Source organism: Bos indicus, chromosome 7, assembly GCF_029378745.1.
Source record: "Bos indicus isolate NIAB-ARS_2022 breed Sahiwal x Tharparkar chromosome 7, NIAB-ARS_B.indTharparkar_mat_pri_1.0, whole genome shotgun sequence".
In the NCBI taxonomy this organism is placed as follows: Eukaryota; Metazoa; Chordata; class Mammalia; order Artiodactyla; family Bovidae; genus Bos; species Bos indicus.
In genome coordinates, this window is record NC_091766.1 from 71,791,988 (window position 1) to 71,805,211 (window position 13,224).

Here is a 13,224-nt window from a genome sequence, read left to right on the forward strand (position 1 = left end):
GGCGCACTTGGGCCTCGGCGGAGCGGGGGGGGCGGGGCCAAGCAAAACTGGTCTCGCGAGATCTCGAGCTGTTCCTATAGCTCTACGGCAGGTCAGTTGAATGGGTTAGGTTTAAGCAGCTGTTTTTCTGCTCCTTAGTTTTCATCTCTTTTAGAGTAGACGAATATTACGACGTAAAGCAAAACAAAACAAATTTCATACGGAGAACAGACAATAGCGTAAGCATCGCTGGAGCGCTACGAAGTGCGTGAAGTTAAAACAGTTAAAATCACTATTAATTAGTAGCCAGGTAGTGTAACACGCTGGGGACAAAGTAAACACAAAATTGTCTTCCTCTCTTCGAATTTACATCATATAGAGTGAGTAACACTGAATTATTTAAGTAATTTACAGTTCTAGAAAGCCTCTATGAAGGGTGTACTAGGTGCTTTGAAGACATAGGGCAATTCAGCAATTGTAACACCTCGCCCCTGGTGTTGATACTGTATTTTACCATTAGGAAAAAAATACTGCTTTGAAGACATAGGGCAATTCAGCAATTGTAACACCTCGCCCCTGATGTTGATACTGTATTTTACCATTAGGGAAAAAATACTGTAAAACTTTTTTCATTGTGGAAAGACAATGTCATAGATATCTCCACCTTGCTTTAAAGAATAATATGTAATAAAATACTGGAAAATAATAATTTTGGAGTACAGTTCCCCTGCCCCCCCCCTCCTTAAATCTTATCTGTTCTGGTAATGTTTTATTTTTCAAAACAATGTGTGTTCCTTTCAGATATCAAAATGACATCTTTGCCTCTAAGAGAATCTCATCATACTCTTACTAAGAATTTTTAGTGCATAGAGCATAGCAATGTAAATATTTGATTTTACAGGGCAAAAGATGAAGGAATGGAAATTGTCAGAAAATAGTCTGAAAGTGAGTAATCTATGAATCACTCACACTTAATTTTTATCTCCTTAATACAATTTCTGAAATTTGTTCGAAAGTGTTAAGATCTGTTTAGTTAAAACTACCAGGCACAAGTCAGGGAACACATCTCCCAGTGGAATTATGGAATGTGCTGGACAAGAGGGAAGAACTTTTTGTAAGGTTCAGATTCCCCCTGGAGGATTCTGAGGAGCATCTGAGAAAGCAGGGATCAGTTCTGGACGGGATGGCTGTTTGATAAACTGGGAACAATTAGGATCTTGGTGCAGTTGTGAAGTGAGGGTAGTTTAGCAATTTGGATATCACCAGTAACAGTCCAGGGTATAGCAAAGTGAATTTGGGGCATCATTAGTAAGAAAACAAAAGAGTTGGTTGTGGCATTTTACAGTTACCTTGGGAAACAGTGCTTCCTATCGTAGGAGGGGAGACTTGGCCTAGGGAGATAGAAACTTTGCTTCCAAAAATCTCAGGAAATAAAGAATTCCCACTTGGAAGCTGTAGGTGCTGTTAAAGAGAAAAGCCACAGGCCCAAAATGGCTTTACTTGTGCTAAAACCCTTTATACAAAACTTATATTTGATAACTAACCTAATCACAACTTCAAAATACAATCACCGGAAATGTAATCCAGTCAACCAGTTGGGAATTTCCTGGTCAGTACTGAAGAAGTAATCTGGCACGTGGCACCTTTCCGTTATCCCCTCACCCCTACCCTGTCTCTCAGTGGAAGAAGAGGCAATTAGCTGTGAAAACCTTGCTGTTCTTCCTTTCTCCCCTCCAAAGAGGTCCTGGCCTATAAATAATCCTTTCTTTTATTTTACTAATAGCTCCCATGCCCCACCCTTTTTCCTCTAAAAACTTCTTAGTTTGTACAACCCCTTGGAGCACCCTTCTTATTTCTAGGTGGGAGGCTGTCTGATTCTTGAGTCATTTAATAAAACCAATTAGATCTTCAGATTTACTTGATTGAATTTTTTCTAGGTGTTGTGCAGACTTGGTTTCAATATGAGTATTTTTGTGTGCTAATGATGTAATTCAGAGCTGAGGCACTTAGAAGGAGATACAGAGAGGAAATAATGGGAGGGTTACAAAGGTCTAGTCAAAGCTATCGTTTTTTCAGGAGTCATGTATGGATGTGAGAGTTCGACCATAAAGAAAGCTGAGTGCTGAAGAACTGATGCTTTTGAACTGTGGTGTTGGACAAGACTCGTGAGAGTCCCTTGGACAGCAAGGAGATCAAACCAGTCAATCCTAAAGGAAATCAGTCCTGAATATTCATTGGAAAGACTAATGCTGAAGCTGAAGCTCCAGTATTTGGCCACCTGATTCGAAGAACTGACTCACTGGAAAAGATCCTGATGCTGGAAAACATTGAAGGCAGGAGGAGAAGTGTTCAACAGAGATGGTTGGATGGCATCACCGACTCAATGGACATGAGTTTGAGTAAGTTCTGGGAGTTGGTGATGGACAGGGAAACCTGGCCTGCTGTAGTCCATGGGGTTGTAAAGAGTCGGACACGACTGAGGAGTGACTGAACTGAACTAATAAACTAGGGATAAAAGAGGATATGGAAAGGGCAAAAAAGATCCCCTCTTTTTTCTCCCTCTTCTTGATGTCTAGCACAGTGACTAACATTTAATAAATATTTATTGAATGAGTCATTCAATGTTTTGGCCCTGAAATGCCAGGGAAGAAGGGACAATGAACTGGTATGTATTTTGAACCATATCTATGCCAGGTGTAGTGCTAAGGCTTTTGTGAAAGAGTAATGTAGGCTTAACTCCTCCCTCCCAACTTACCTGTTAAGTTAAAAAGTATCTGGTGACCTGTTGGGAGTAGAGTTTGGATGGCACAGATCATCCTTGGTCTTTTGAATTGATTCCTTTATCTTGTTTAATATATTTCCATTTACCATTGAAGGGCTTCCCTTGTGGCTCAGCTAGTAAAGAGTCCGCCTGCAATGCAGGACACCTGGATTCCATCCCTGGGCTGGGAAGATGCCCTGGAGAAGGGAAAGGCTACCCACTCCAGTATGCTGGCCTGGAGAATTTCATGGACTATCCATGGAGTTGTAAAGAGTCAGACAGGGCTGAGTGACTTTCACTTCACTTCACCATAGAAAGGAAAAGGTCACCAACTTTTTAAAGCAAAATTTCTCCACGTCTTGGAAATTGGAATTCATTTTGTATGTCTTTATAATTCCTCTGTTCTTTTTCACTTGTTCACCCTTCTGTCCTTCCCCACCAGCTTTGATGAATATATTGTTGAGATGTTAAAGGTTTAAAGTAAGTACCTGGCAGTCCAGTGGATAAGACTCTGCTCTTACACTGCAAAGGGCACAGGTCCCATCCCTGGTTGGGATACTAAGATACTGAATGCTGCGCAGCGCAGCCAAAAACAAAGTCCTTATTAATTGATAGATTTTTAAGTTCAGAATTGTGTACTCATTAGATCATTGTTTTGTTCCTAGGGTTGCAAAGAGTCAGACATGACTGAGCAACTGAACAACAGATTCTGTATAATGGAGACACCATCCTATCCTGAAATACTGATGATAGTCTTGCAGTTAAGAAAAAATCAGTACACTTAAAAAAAAATTGAAGTCTAATTGCCTTACAATATTGTATTAGTTTCAGAATCATTCCATTCTTAATCATAAGCACAACAGAATGACACAAACTTGCCATTTTATCTATCTGTACTTTCATTTCTTCTTAATGTTTAATTGTGCTGTTAATATTCTCTAGATCTAATATGGGTTTTCCCCCCACCGACTATTTATTGACTATATATGTATTTTTTATACCTCTAATTTGGAATACAGTTGTTACGTATCCATCTTATGTAGTCATTTCCCCGATGACTACAATGCCTTTCTTCCCGTGCTGCCTCTTTTTAATTTGATCCGGTGTATCTACTCTCTGGAAAAACAGTTGATTATTTCAAGACTTTAGGAAAATAGTTCTGTCACCATCTCACTTTGACTTTTTGAAGTTCACTATCTTCTCATTTAAAAATGTCTTGGACACCCAAGACTTGGGCTTCCCTTGTGGCTCAGCTGGTAAAGAATCCGCCTGCAATGAAATTAAAGTACAATGAAATTGTGCTTTAAAAAGTTGGTGACCTTTTCCTTTCTATGATGAAGTGAAGTGATAGTGGCTCAGTCCTGTCCAACTCTTTGCAACCCCATGGATAGTCCATGGAATTCTCCAGTATTGGAGAATTGGAGTGGGTAGCTTTTCCCTTCTCCAGGGGATCTTCCCAACCCAGGGATGGAACCCAGGTGTCCTGCATTGCAGGTGGACTCTTTACCAGCTGAGCCACAAGGGAGGCCCTTTCTATGGTAAAGTGAAAGTCGCTCAGTCCTATTCGACTCTTTGCGACCAGAGGTCTCTCGCATTGCAGGCAGATTCTTTACCAGCTGAGCCACAAGGGAAGCCCTTCTATGGTAAATGGAAATATATTAAACAAGATAAAGGAATCAATTCAAAATGAGGGAGACATTGGTTCGATCCCTGGGTTGGGAATATCTCCTGGAAAGGGAAAGGCTATCCCCTCCAGTATCCTGGCCTGGAGAATTCCATGGACTGTATTGTCCATGGGGTCGCAGAGTTGGACACGACTGAGCGACTTTCATTTTCATTTTGGACGCCAAAGTGTCTCAGGAAAAAAAAAAAAATCGCAAAAGCCAACTCTGTATATTGGTATAACATTAATAATAACTTTCTTGGAATTAAAGACCGTACCTACTCTCCTCTATCTCTCTGGGGCGGGGGGGGGCGGAGATTAAAAAACAACCATTAATAGACATCCACGACCAAGCTGTGAGAGGGTTTGATTTTTTTCCTCCCGGAGAACAAACTAAGAATTTGCCGGGAAAAGCTTTCAGGGCGGAGCCCAGGGAGCTTAGTTTCCTACCATTGGTTCTTCTGGAGCCTCCGCCCCGCCCCTGTCCTGCCTCCTGGATGGATGAACCAATAAGGGCGTAAGTTGTGGTTTAAACGCGGAGTCTGGCGCGTCGGTTGGAGAAGGGGCTTGCGAGAGTTTGGCTGTTACTCCGAACGTGGGTGAACCGAGCGGTACCGAGTGGTTGGGCTGGCACGGTCCGGCGGCGTAGGAAGCGGGAGTAGGCTCTGTGTGTGTGTGTGTGTGTGTGTCGGGGGGTTTGGGGCCTGGGAACCGGGGTCCGGGTGTCTGGGGGCCGGGGCCTGGGATTTAGGGGCTGGGACTTTCCTGGAACGTCAGACGCGCTCACCCGGCTTGAGCCACGGTCTTGAACTGCGTGCGCGACCCACGCAGTTTGGTTCCAGTGAGTACCAGGGCCTGTGCTAGTCCCAGACCGCCAACTCTTCAGGAATTTAGGGACCCTGACGCAGGCGTCAAGAGTTAAGAACTGGATTAAATGCTTATTGGCTCAAGATCCGGCTTCTACCTCTTCTTAGCTCCTGTTTTTGCGTAGACGTCCCTAGGGTAGAAAGTTGGGTCAGTGCTACACTTTAGCTTCTTTCATCTTCCCTAACTCCCAAGGTTTAACGAGTGTTTCACACCTCTAGTTGATCCAGAATGTCTACTCTGATCTATGTTGATAAGGAAAATGGAGAACCAGGCATCCATGTGGCTCCTAAGGACGGGCTGAAGCTGGGGTCTGTGCCTTGTAAGTATACAGGCGGCTATCAGGTACACAGGTATTGTGAATCAGTGGTGGGTGTGGCTTGGAGCTGGGGAAGGCCCAAATATACTTTGTGGGCAGTTGGAGTCGTGCGTGCTAAGTCGCTTCAGTCATGTCCGACTTTTTGCGACCCTATGGACTCTGTAGCCCGCCAGGCTCTGCTGTCCATGGAATTCTCCAGGCAAGAATACTGGAGTGGGTCGCCATGCCCTTCGCCAGGGTATCTTCCTGACCCAGGGATTGAACCGGAGTCTCTTAAATCTCCTGTATTGCCAGGCGGGTTCTTTACCACGAGCGCCACCTGGGAAGCCCAGTGAGAGTCGAGTTGACCCAATACTCTTACTGCCGAGTACTTACTGGTCTCTTCATGTTCAGTATCTTTTTTTTTTTTTAAATTATTTATTTATTTTTGGCTGTGCTGGGTCTTTATTGCTGCCTGGCCTTTTCTCTAGGTGCGATGAGTCGGGGATACTTTTTATTTGTGATGCCCAGGCTTCTCATTGCAGGAGCTTGTATTGTTGCAGAGCATGGGCTCTAGGGGATGCTGACTTCAGCAGTCGAGACAGGTGGGCTCAATAGTTGTGGCTCCAGAGCACAGGCTCAATATTTGTGGCACATGGACTTAGTTGCTCTGTGGCATGTGGGAGTTCCTGGATCAGGGATCAAACCCCTGTCTCCTGCATTGGCAGGTGGATTCTTTACTACTGAGAAACCAGAGAAGCCCTCATGTTCAGTATCTTAAAGAGATTATTTAAGAGGGTAGTGAACTGAAATGGTGTTAGGCATAGGACCATCCCACTGTCAAAAGTGGGGGTTAAGTTTGGCTGTGAGAGTTAGGCCAAGTTTATAGGCACAGTCAGCTTTCAAGTTGCACAGGTATTTACTGCTGGAATGATCTTACGGTAAGACTTTTTCTTTAGCAGTCAAAGCTTTGGATGGGAGATCCCAGGTTTCAACACCACATGTTGGCAAAATGTTTGATGCTCCGCCAGCTTTACCAAAAACTGCAAGAAAGGCTTTGGGAACTGTCAACAGAGCTACAGAAAAATCAGTTAAGACGAATGGACCGCTCAAACAGAAACAGACAACTTTCTCTACCAAAAAGGTAAGTGTTGGCTATAATTAAAGACTTCAGCACTTTAACTCTTAAAATGACTACTGGCATCTTACCTGACACTCTCCTCTGTGAATGGAAGGAAATAGAGACTAGCAAAGTAGATTAACAGAAGAGAATCATCATACAGTGTTTATCAACTTCTCTGTACCTTGAGATCACATGTATCAGGAGCAGCTGGTTAATATTTTTGCCTCACCTGTCTTTAACAAGTGTCTTAAAACAGACTACTGAGTACTGTGAAAAGTGAAAGTGAAGTCGCTCAGTCATGTCCGATTCTTTGAGACCCCGTGGACTGTAGCCTACCAGGCTTCCTCTGTCCATGGGATTCTCCAGGCAAGAATACTGGACTGGGTTACCATTTCCTTCTCCAGGGGATCTTCCCGACCCAGGGATCGAACCCAGGTCTCCCACATTGGAGGCAGACACTTTAACCTCTGAGCCACCAGGGAAGCTTTTGAGTACTGTGAGGAAGGGTACTTTGCAAGAGGTCATGATGCTAATATAACAGCTCAGGTGCTGCCGTCCTCTTCCCCTCCTTTCAGAGCAAGCACTAGCTTTGTAGGTTATAACTTGGTAGCATGTTGACCTTTGTACATGTGTTTACAAACTGTAGGTCAGTGCATCCCAGACTGAGAGGATTTGGCTGTGAAAGACGACTTCAGCATGTGAATTAGCACTGCATTTCAGTAATTGTTTTAATGTGTATTAGGAAAAAAACAACTAGTATACTTGATGTCAAACTGTTATGTGTGGTTTTAGGACAAAGATGTCTTTTTTTAAAAAAAACTGAGTTGAGTAAGAGAAATGCTAAGTGCAAGTATTGCAAGGATATAGCAAAAATGATGGGAACGTGACAGAACTGAAATGTGGGAAGCCTTGTCCTAGTAATTTCCTCTAGGCATGCACGTGTGATGTAGGAGTAAATCAAGACTCTACAAGCTTCCATTTTGGCCCACCACCATCATGGACTGCCTACCAGTTCCAGACTAGAGAATTATCCACGGTGGGCATCTAAATTCCTTGACTGTCTTTGACTGCCTCTTACCCAGTGTTGTGTATTTGAGGAACACAGATTGGTTTTTAATATTAACCCAATAATTTAGGTAACACTGATGGAAAATCACATTTCCAAAAGCCAAAAATGGCTTCTAGGATTAGTTTCTATTCTGGGTGATTTATGCCCATTTTCTCTTCTATTAGGTTAGGTTGGGCTATTGAGTCAATTAGCTCTGAATTAACTCTACTCTGGGGCTTCCCTGGTGACTCAGTAGTAAAGAATACACCTGCAATGCAGGGGACTCAGCTTTGATCTCTGGGTGGAGAAGATCCCTTGGACAAGGAAATGGCAACCTACTCCACTATTTTTGCATGGGAAATCTCACGGACAAAGAAGCTTGGTGGGCTACACAGTCCTTGGGATTGCAAAAGAGTTGGACATGACTTAACTGACTGAAAACAGACTGTGCTCTGCATTTTGATAAATTTATGCTAATTTTTGTGCTAATACTTGTATTTCAGCCTTAACTTTTGAGCCATGATACTAGAATTGATTGCTGAATTGTATTTGTGTGTGATTTTGAGAATGAGGGATTATGGTTTCTTAGAAATTGAAAACAAATTTAAAATGTGGTGAAGCAATCCCATGTCTTGAAGAATCTCTCCAAACTCTTGTACTAATCAGTTGACAAGGCTTCCACTCTTACTAATGGATTTTTCTTGGGTTTGTTTTAGATTACTGAGAAGACTGTTAAAGCAAAAAGTTCGGTTCCTGCCTCGGATGACACCTATCCAGAAATAGAAAAATTCTTTCCCTTCAATCCATTAGGTACTCTTGGTATTGTCCAAATGCTTTAGCTTTCAGTTTCTCTTAGGATCCAATTCAACTGTAACTTGATATGGCTCTGAATATGATTTGTGATCTAAAACTATAACAAGGCTGTCTGAATCTGGGGTGCTTTGGACAGATAACTTGTGGTTTTATTTTTAAGGCATCGTCTTAAGTCAGAAGAGGAATCAGAGCAAAGATGGGAAAACATTCTTGTCCTCAAAAGCTAAAACCATCCAGGGGGAGATTACTTGTTCAATGTTAGCAGACAGACTTCCTAGCAAGCGCACTTTTAGAAAATGGACTTGATGTCAAGTTGAACAATGAAAAGCAAGCCTGAAAAATCCACATAGCCAGTGAGAACACGTGCTTTTCGACTTCTTCAACCTCCTACATGTATCTGAAATATTTTCTATAATAGAATTGGCTTTTTTCAAGCTTTAATGTACTCACATTGAGGAGAGTAGACTGTATGCCAGGCGCTATTGGTTTAGGATGTAGTGGTTAACAAGTCAGGCCCCAGCCTGAGGAAGCCCAAGATTTGGAGGGCAAGTCAGACACTGAACAAATCCTTTCACTTTGAGTGTGAGCCAAGGAGAAAAACAGGGCTTGTTAGGGGGGACTGAACCTAGCCTGGAAGAGCAGGGAAGTGTTTTCTCAGAAAGTGACTTCCAGTGGAGGCTTGAAGGATGTAAGGAGATAGTTGGGTGGAGAAGGGGTAGGGCTGGGCGCCAGAACTGTACCAGATGAAAGATCCTGAGGCAGAAAGGAGGACTGGAGTGGTTCTGGAAAACTAAAAAGCAGGGTGAAGAATGACACTGGTGAGGGGGTTGGCCAAATCACACAGGGTCTTTGAGATTCCTGAGCTGGGTTTTTTTGCTTTTTGATCCAGAGAGCATTTAATTATTCCACTAGTATACATCTAGGCTGTTTCTGGCTTTTATATATGTTACAAAACAATTCTGAATTATTGTTGAGAGTTTGTGAGTATACCTAGAGAGTAAACTCCAAGAATTACTGGGTCTCAAAGCTTTAAGTTTTGATAAAATGTGGTGCATCTCATCATTATCATTCAGGAAAATGAGGTAGATTTATGCATATTGAGGGCTTCCCAGGTAACTCAAATGGTAAAGAGTCTGCCTGTAATGCAGGCGACCTGGGTTCAATCCCTGGGTTGGGAAGATCCCCTGGAGAAAGGCCTGGAAACCAACTCCAATATTCTTGCCTGAAGAATTCCTCCATGAACGGCCTGGTAGGCCACGGTCCAGGAGGTTGCAAAGAGTTAGACATGACTGAGCGACTAACACTTTCACACTTTAAGCATATTGGCCAGGAAAGAGGACTATGTACAATAGCTGTGTTGGGGGAAAGAGATATTGCTAAACTGGCTTCCAAAAGAGCAGCGTAAGTTACTGAAACCACCTTCAGTGGATGAGGATGCCCGCTTTCCCCTTGTTCGCTAACTGCAGATGTTTTAAAACTATCAGAAAGATAATTGGTATTTTGTTGTTTAAAATTGTGGTATGTGAGTGTGTCTGAGCATATTTGACTATTCGTCATTTATAGTTTTTAAATTTTCTGTTTGTATCTTTGTTTTCTCTTGATTTTTGTGACTTTCTTATACTCTGTGTGTGTAAAGAACTCTCTGGATAAAGGTAATTAGCCCTGTGTGTTGTAGACTTACTTCCTCTGGGGTCTTTTGTCTGTTTGTTTTTCTTTACAATTCAGTGGTTTAAATAAGTAGTCACATAAACTGTTTCTTAAATTTCTTTTAGGATTTTTACACTCTTAAAAATTAGTGAAGACCCCAAAGAACTTTTGTGTGTTGTTTTATATATCCTATATTTTAAGTTAAAATTGAAAAGCTTAGAAGTGTTAATTTGTTAAAATACAATTAACCCATTACATTAATGTACATAGCTTAAAACAAAATTTAATAAGAAGAGTGGCGTGGTTTTATGTTTTTGAAAATTTGCTTAATCTGGCTTAACATAAAACAGCTAAATTCACATGGGATTGTGCATTCCATCTGTTGAATCTGTTTTTGGTTGATGTACATGAAGAAAATCTGGCCTTTTGCAGCCATGGTTAGGAAAAGAGAAACATTTAAAGTCTTTTCAGATAAGTATAGATAGATTTCTTTGCTATTACACTAAAATTCAACTTGTGGCTGCTTCTGTATGCATAGTTGCAATGTAGAATCTGAAACCATTTCAGTAAGCATTGTATTATTCTCTGACACTTAAATCCATTGGTCTGTTTTGCACTTTGAATGTCTTTTATCCTGCATTTATCACCATTGATCATTTAGAAATACTGGTTTGCTGGGAAATGTAGTTCATCCACAAGTTGAAATATTTCTTTATGCGTGTCAAAAGCACACTCATTAATGCTCACCACTGACCTCATCAGAAAAGTCTTCAGTACTAGGGAGCTGTCAAGCTAATGATTGCAAATAAGTTTTCTGAAATTCTAGGGGTTTTATTCCTCTTGAAACTGTGGATTTTATCATTGGCAACAAATACTGCTTCTCTTGAACTGGTAGACTTTCATTGCTTGGAGAAAATGTGCAACACATATCCAAGTCTGAGTTACCAAAGTTTGTTTTTCAGTTTTTTATAGTAAATGGTGTCCAAAAGTAACACCTCTGGTTTAGCTTGCAAATCAAATAATTGCACATATCTTTTTTCTTGGAAAACACCACGGTACTTCAGTATATGATTTCACAACTTATACAAAATACTAAAAAGACATGTTTTCAAGGGTTGAGAGCTCATAAAATTAATACTTTTTTACTGCATATGATAAAGTGATATGTGAAACAGGCACTTTTTTTAAATACCAGTGAATGGTAGTGAGAAATCCTGCCTTGATTTGTGCTAAGGCACAGAAGTTTTATCCTCTGTTGCTTTTGGACCACCATTGCAGATGTCAGCACAGTGGGAAAAGGTATTAGTACTATTATGAAAATAGTTTGAGCTCTTGGGCCCCATGAAAGGGTCTCAGACTGGCAGGGTGCCACTCACCACCCTGAGAATTGCTGCCCTGACAAAGTGCTTTCTGTGGCAGATTTTGAGAATTTTGACCTGCCTGAGGAGCACCAGATCGCCCGCCTCCCCTTGAGTGGAGTGCCTCTCATGATCCTTGATGAGGAGAGGGAGCTTGAGCAGCTGTTACACGTGGGCCCCCCTTCGCCTCTGAAGATGCCTCCTCTGCTGTGGGAGTCTAGTAAGTGAACAAGTGCCCTTCTAGAAGGGCTGTAAACAACCTGTGTCATAATACGTCCATTACTGTGAGGATAGGGTTGTGCAGAAGGCTAGTAATTTCTATCCTTCAGACTGAAGGAATAAGGTTTCGGGATAATGAAAACTATTCTCAACTGGTACTGTTTTTTAGTTGCAAATACCCAGTAAAATTAAGTCATTCTGGAATCTGGACAGTCTTACATACAAGCAAAACAAGGTGAAATTTAGTGTATAACTTTTTATATTAAGAGTTGATGTAAAATAAACTTGCTTGAAATGAGAGTTCCAAGTTAATCCAAAGCTCATGTAGGATCAAGACCCACACAATAGCAGGAGGTTTTAGGTCTTGGTTCAGACTGGTGGTCAAAAGCCACTATCAGCATGTTTTCTATTATATCTGATGGAATAACTTACATTATTTGCCAGATTACAGTAGTGATAATTGTTGGCAGTTACTTGGGTCTCTAAGAGAATTTGGGGTACTTCTATGATTTATTTCATAATGAAGGTTAATTCTGGGACCATAGCCACCTTCTAAGAAATAAGTGAAAAGGTGTATGTAGATGTATGTAGGTGGGGGCAGGGGTATAATTCATGAGACAAAGGGAAAAAGAGTTTGAGTTCATGATTAAAGTGAAACCAATGTGGGTGTGGACGGACATGCGGATTTGCAGATACTGAATAAGAAATTCCTGTTTTCTAGATCTGTTGCAGTCTCCCTCAAGCATTCTGTCTACTCTGGATGTTGAATTGCCACCTGTTTGCTGTGACTTAGATATTTAAATTTCTTAGCACTTTTATAGTTTGGCTATGTATTAATGGTTGTATTAATGGTTTGTATTAATAAAGCAATTCTTTGTTTAACAGACTGTTCCTAATATTGTGGTTGGTATTGTTTAGAATTTGCTTAAAATGTAGCAGGCTACAGGCTGCACAGCCCTTAGCCTGCTGTTGCTGTTGGTGCCTGCTGCCTTAACCTTGCACCCTGTCCAGGCAATGGTGACCATGAGACTTATTAGTGGTCCTGCTCAGCCATTGGTTTGTACTGTGGTGGGCCCCTCCCCCAAGGGACCAACTGTCAGTGAGTGACCGTTAGTGGTCTGCTCAGCCATTGATTGGTGCTGCAGTGGGCCCATCCCCCAGGCAACCAACTGTCAATGAGCAACTGTTAGTGGCAGAAGTGGTTGTCAGGTGGAGAGTGAGGTAAGAGAAGGATCCTGGCCTTTTCTCTGCAGGCCTCCAACTCACCCACCCTCAGGCCAGTGAGTGAGCTAAGGGGCCCAGGGAACCGGCTGGGAGCTGTCTGTGCCCTGCAGGGCTCCAGAGCCCTCACCAAGGCTGGCTGCTGGCCCGGCCCAGACCTTGAGGAGGCGATGAACCTCTCCCCTATCCATATCTCTGTGACCGAATGGCAGCGGCTGTCTGCCTGGGTC

General features: G+C 42.2%; 1 protein-coding gene across 9 annotated transcripts; it reads left to right on the forward strand.

Moving 5' to 3' along the window:
* Positions 1–95: 95 nt before the first annotated feature.
* PTTG1 (PTTG1 regulator of sister chromatid separation, securin) lies at positions 96–12,655 on the forward strand. Of its 9 annotated transcripts, XM_070793952.1 has the most exons (7): positions 96–359; positions 2,056–2,378; positions 5,489–5,589; positions 6,525–6,709; positions 8,453–8,546; positions 11,616–11,774; positions 12,495–12,655. In XM_070793952.1, the coding sequence occupies exons 3-7, from the start codon at positions 5,499–5,501 to the stop codon at positions 12,572–12,574; spliced, it is 609 nt and encodes a 202-aa protein (XP_070650053.1). In that variant the 5' UTR covers positions 96–359; positions 2,056–2,378; positions 5,489–5,498; the 3' UTR covers positions 12,575–12,655. The 9 variants fall into 9 exon arrangements, with proteins under 9 accessions (XP_070650053.1, XP_019820912.2, XP_019820908.2 ...); XM_019965353.2 differs by lacking the exons at positions 96–359; positions 2,056–2,378 and adding an exon at positions 4,893–4,998 and having other exon boundaries at positions 6,528–6,709; XM_019965349.2 differs by lacking the exons at positions 96–359; positions 2,056–2,378 and adding an exon at positions 4,895–4,998.
* Positions 12,656–13,224: the final 569 nt, after the last annotated feature.

Bases quoted from the DNA above. Each gene is read 5' to 3' on its own strand.
- PTTG1 (XM_070793952.1), top strand. From the start codon at position 5,499: ATGTCTACTCTGATCTATGTTGATAAGGAAAATGGAGAACCAGGCATC. The intron at 5,590-6,524 runs GTAAGTATACAG...CTTTTTCTTTAG, and splicing joins GAAGCTGGGGTCTGTGCCTT to CAGTCAAAGCTTTGGATGGG. The intron at 8,547-11,615 runs GTACTCTTGGTA...TTTCTGTGGCAG, and splicing joins CTTTCCCTTCAATCCATTAG to ATTTTGAGAATTTTGACCTG.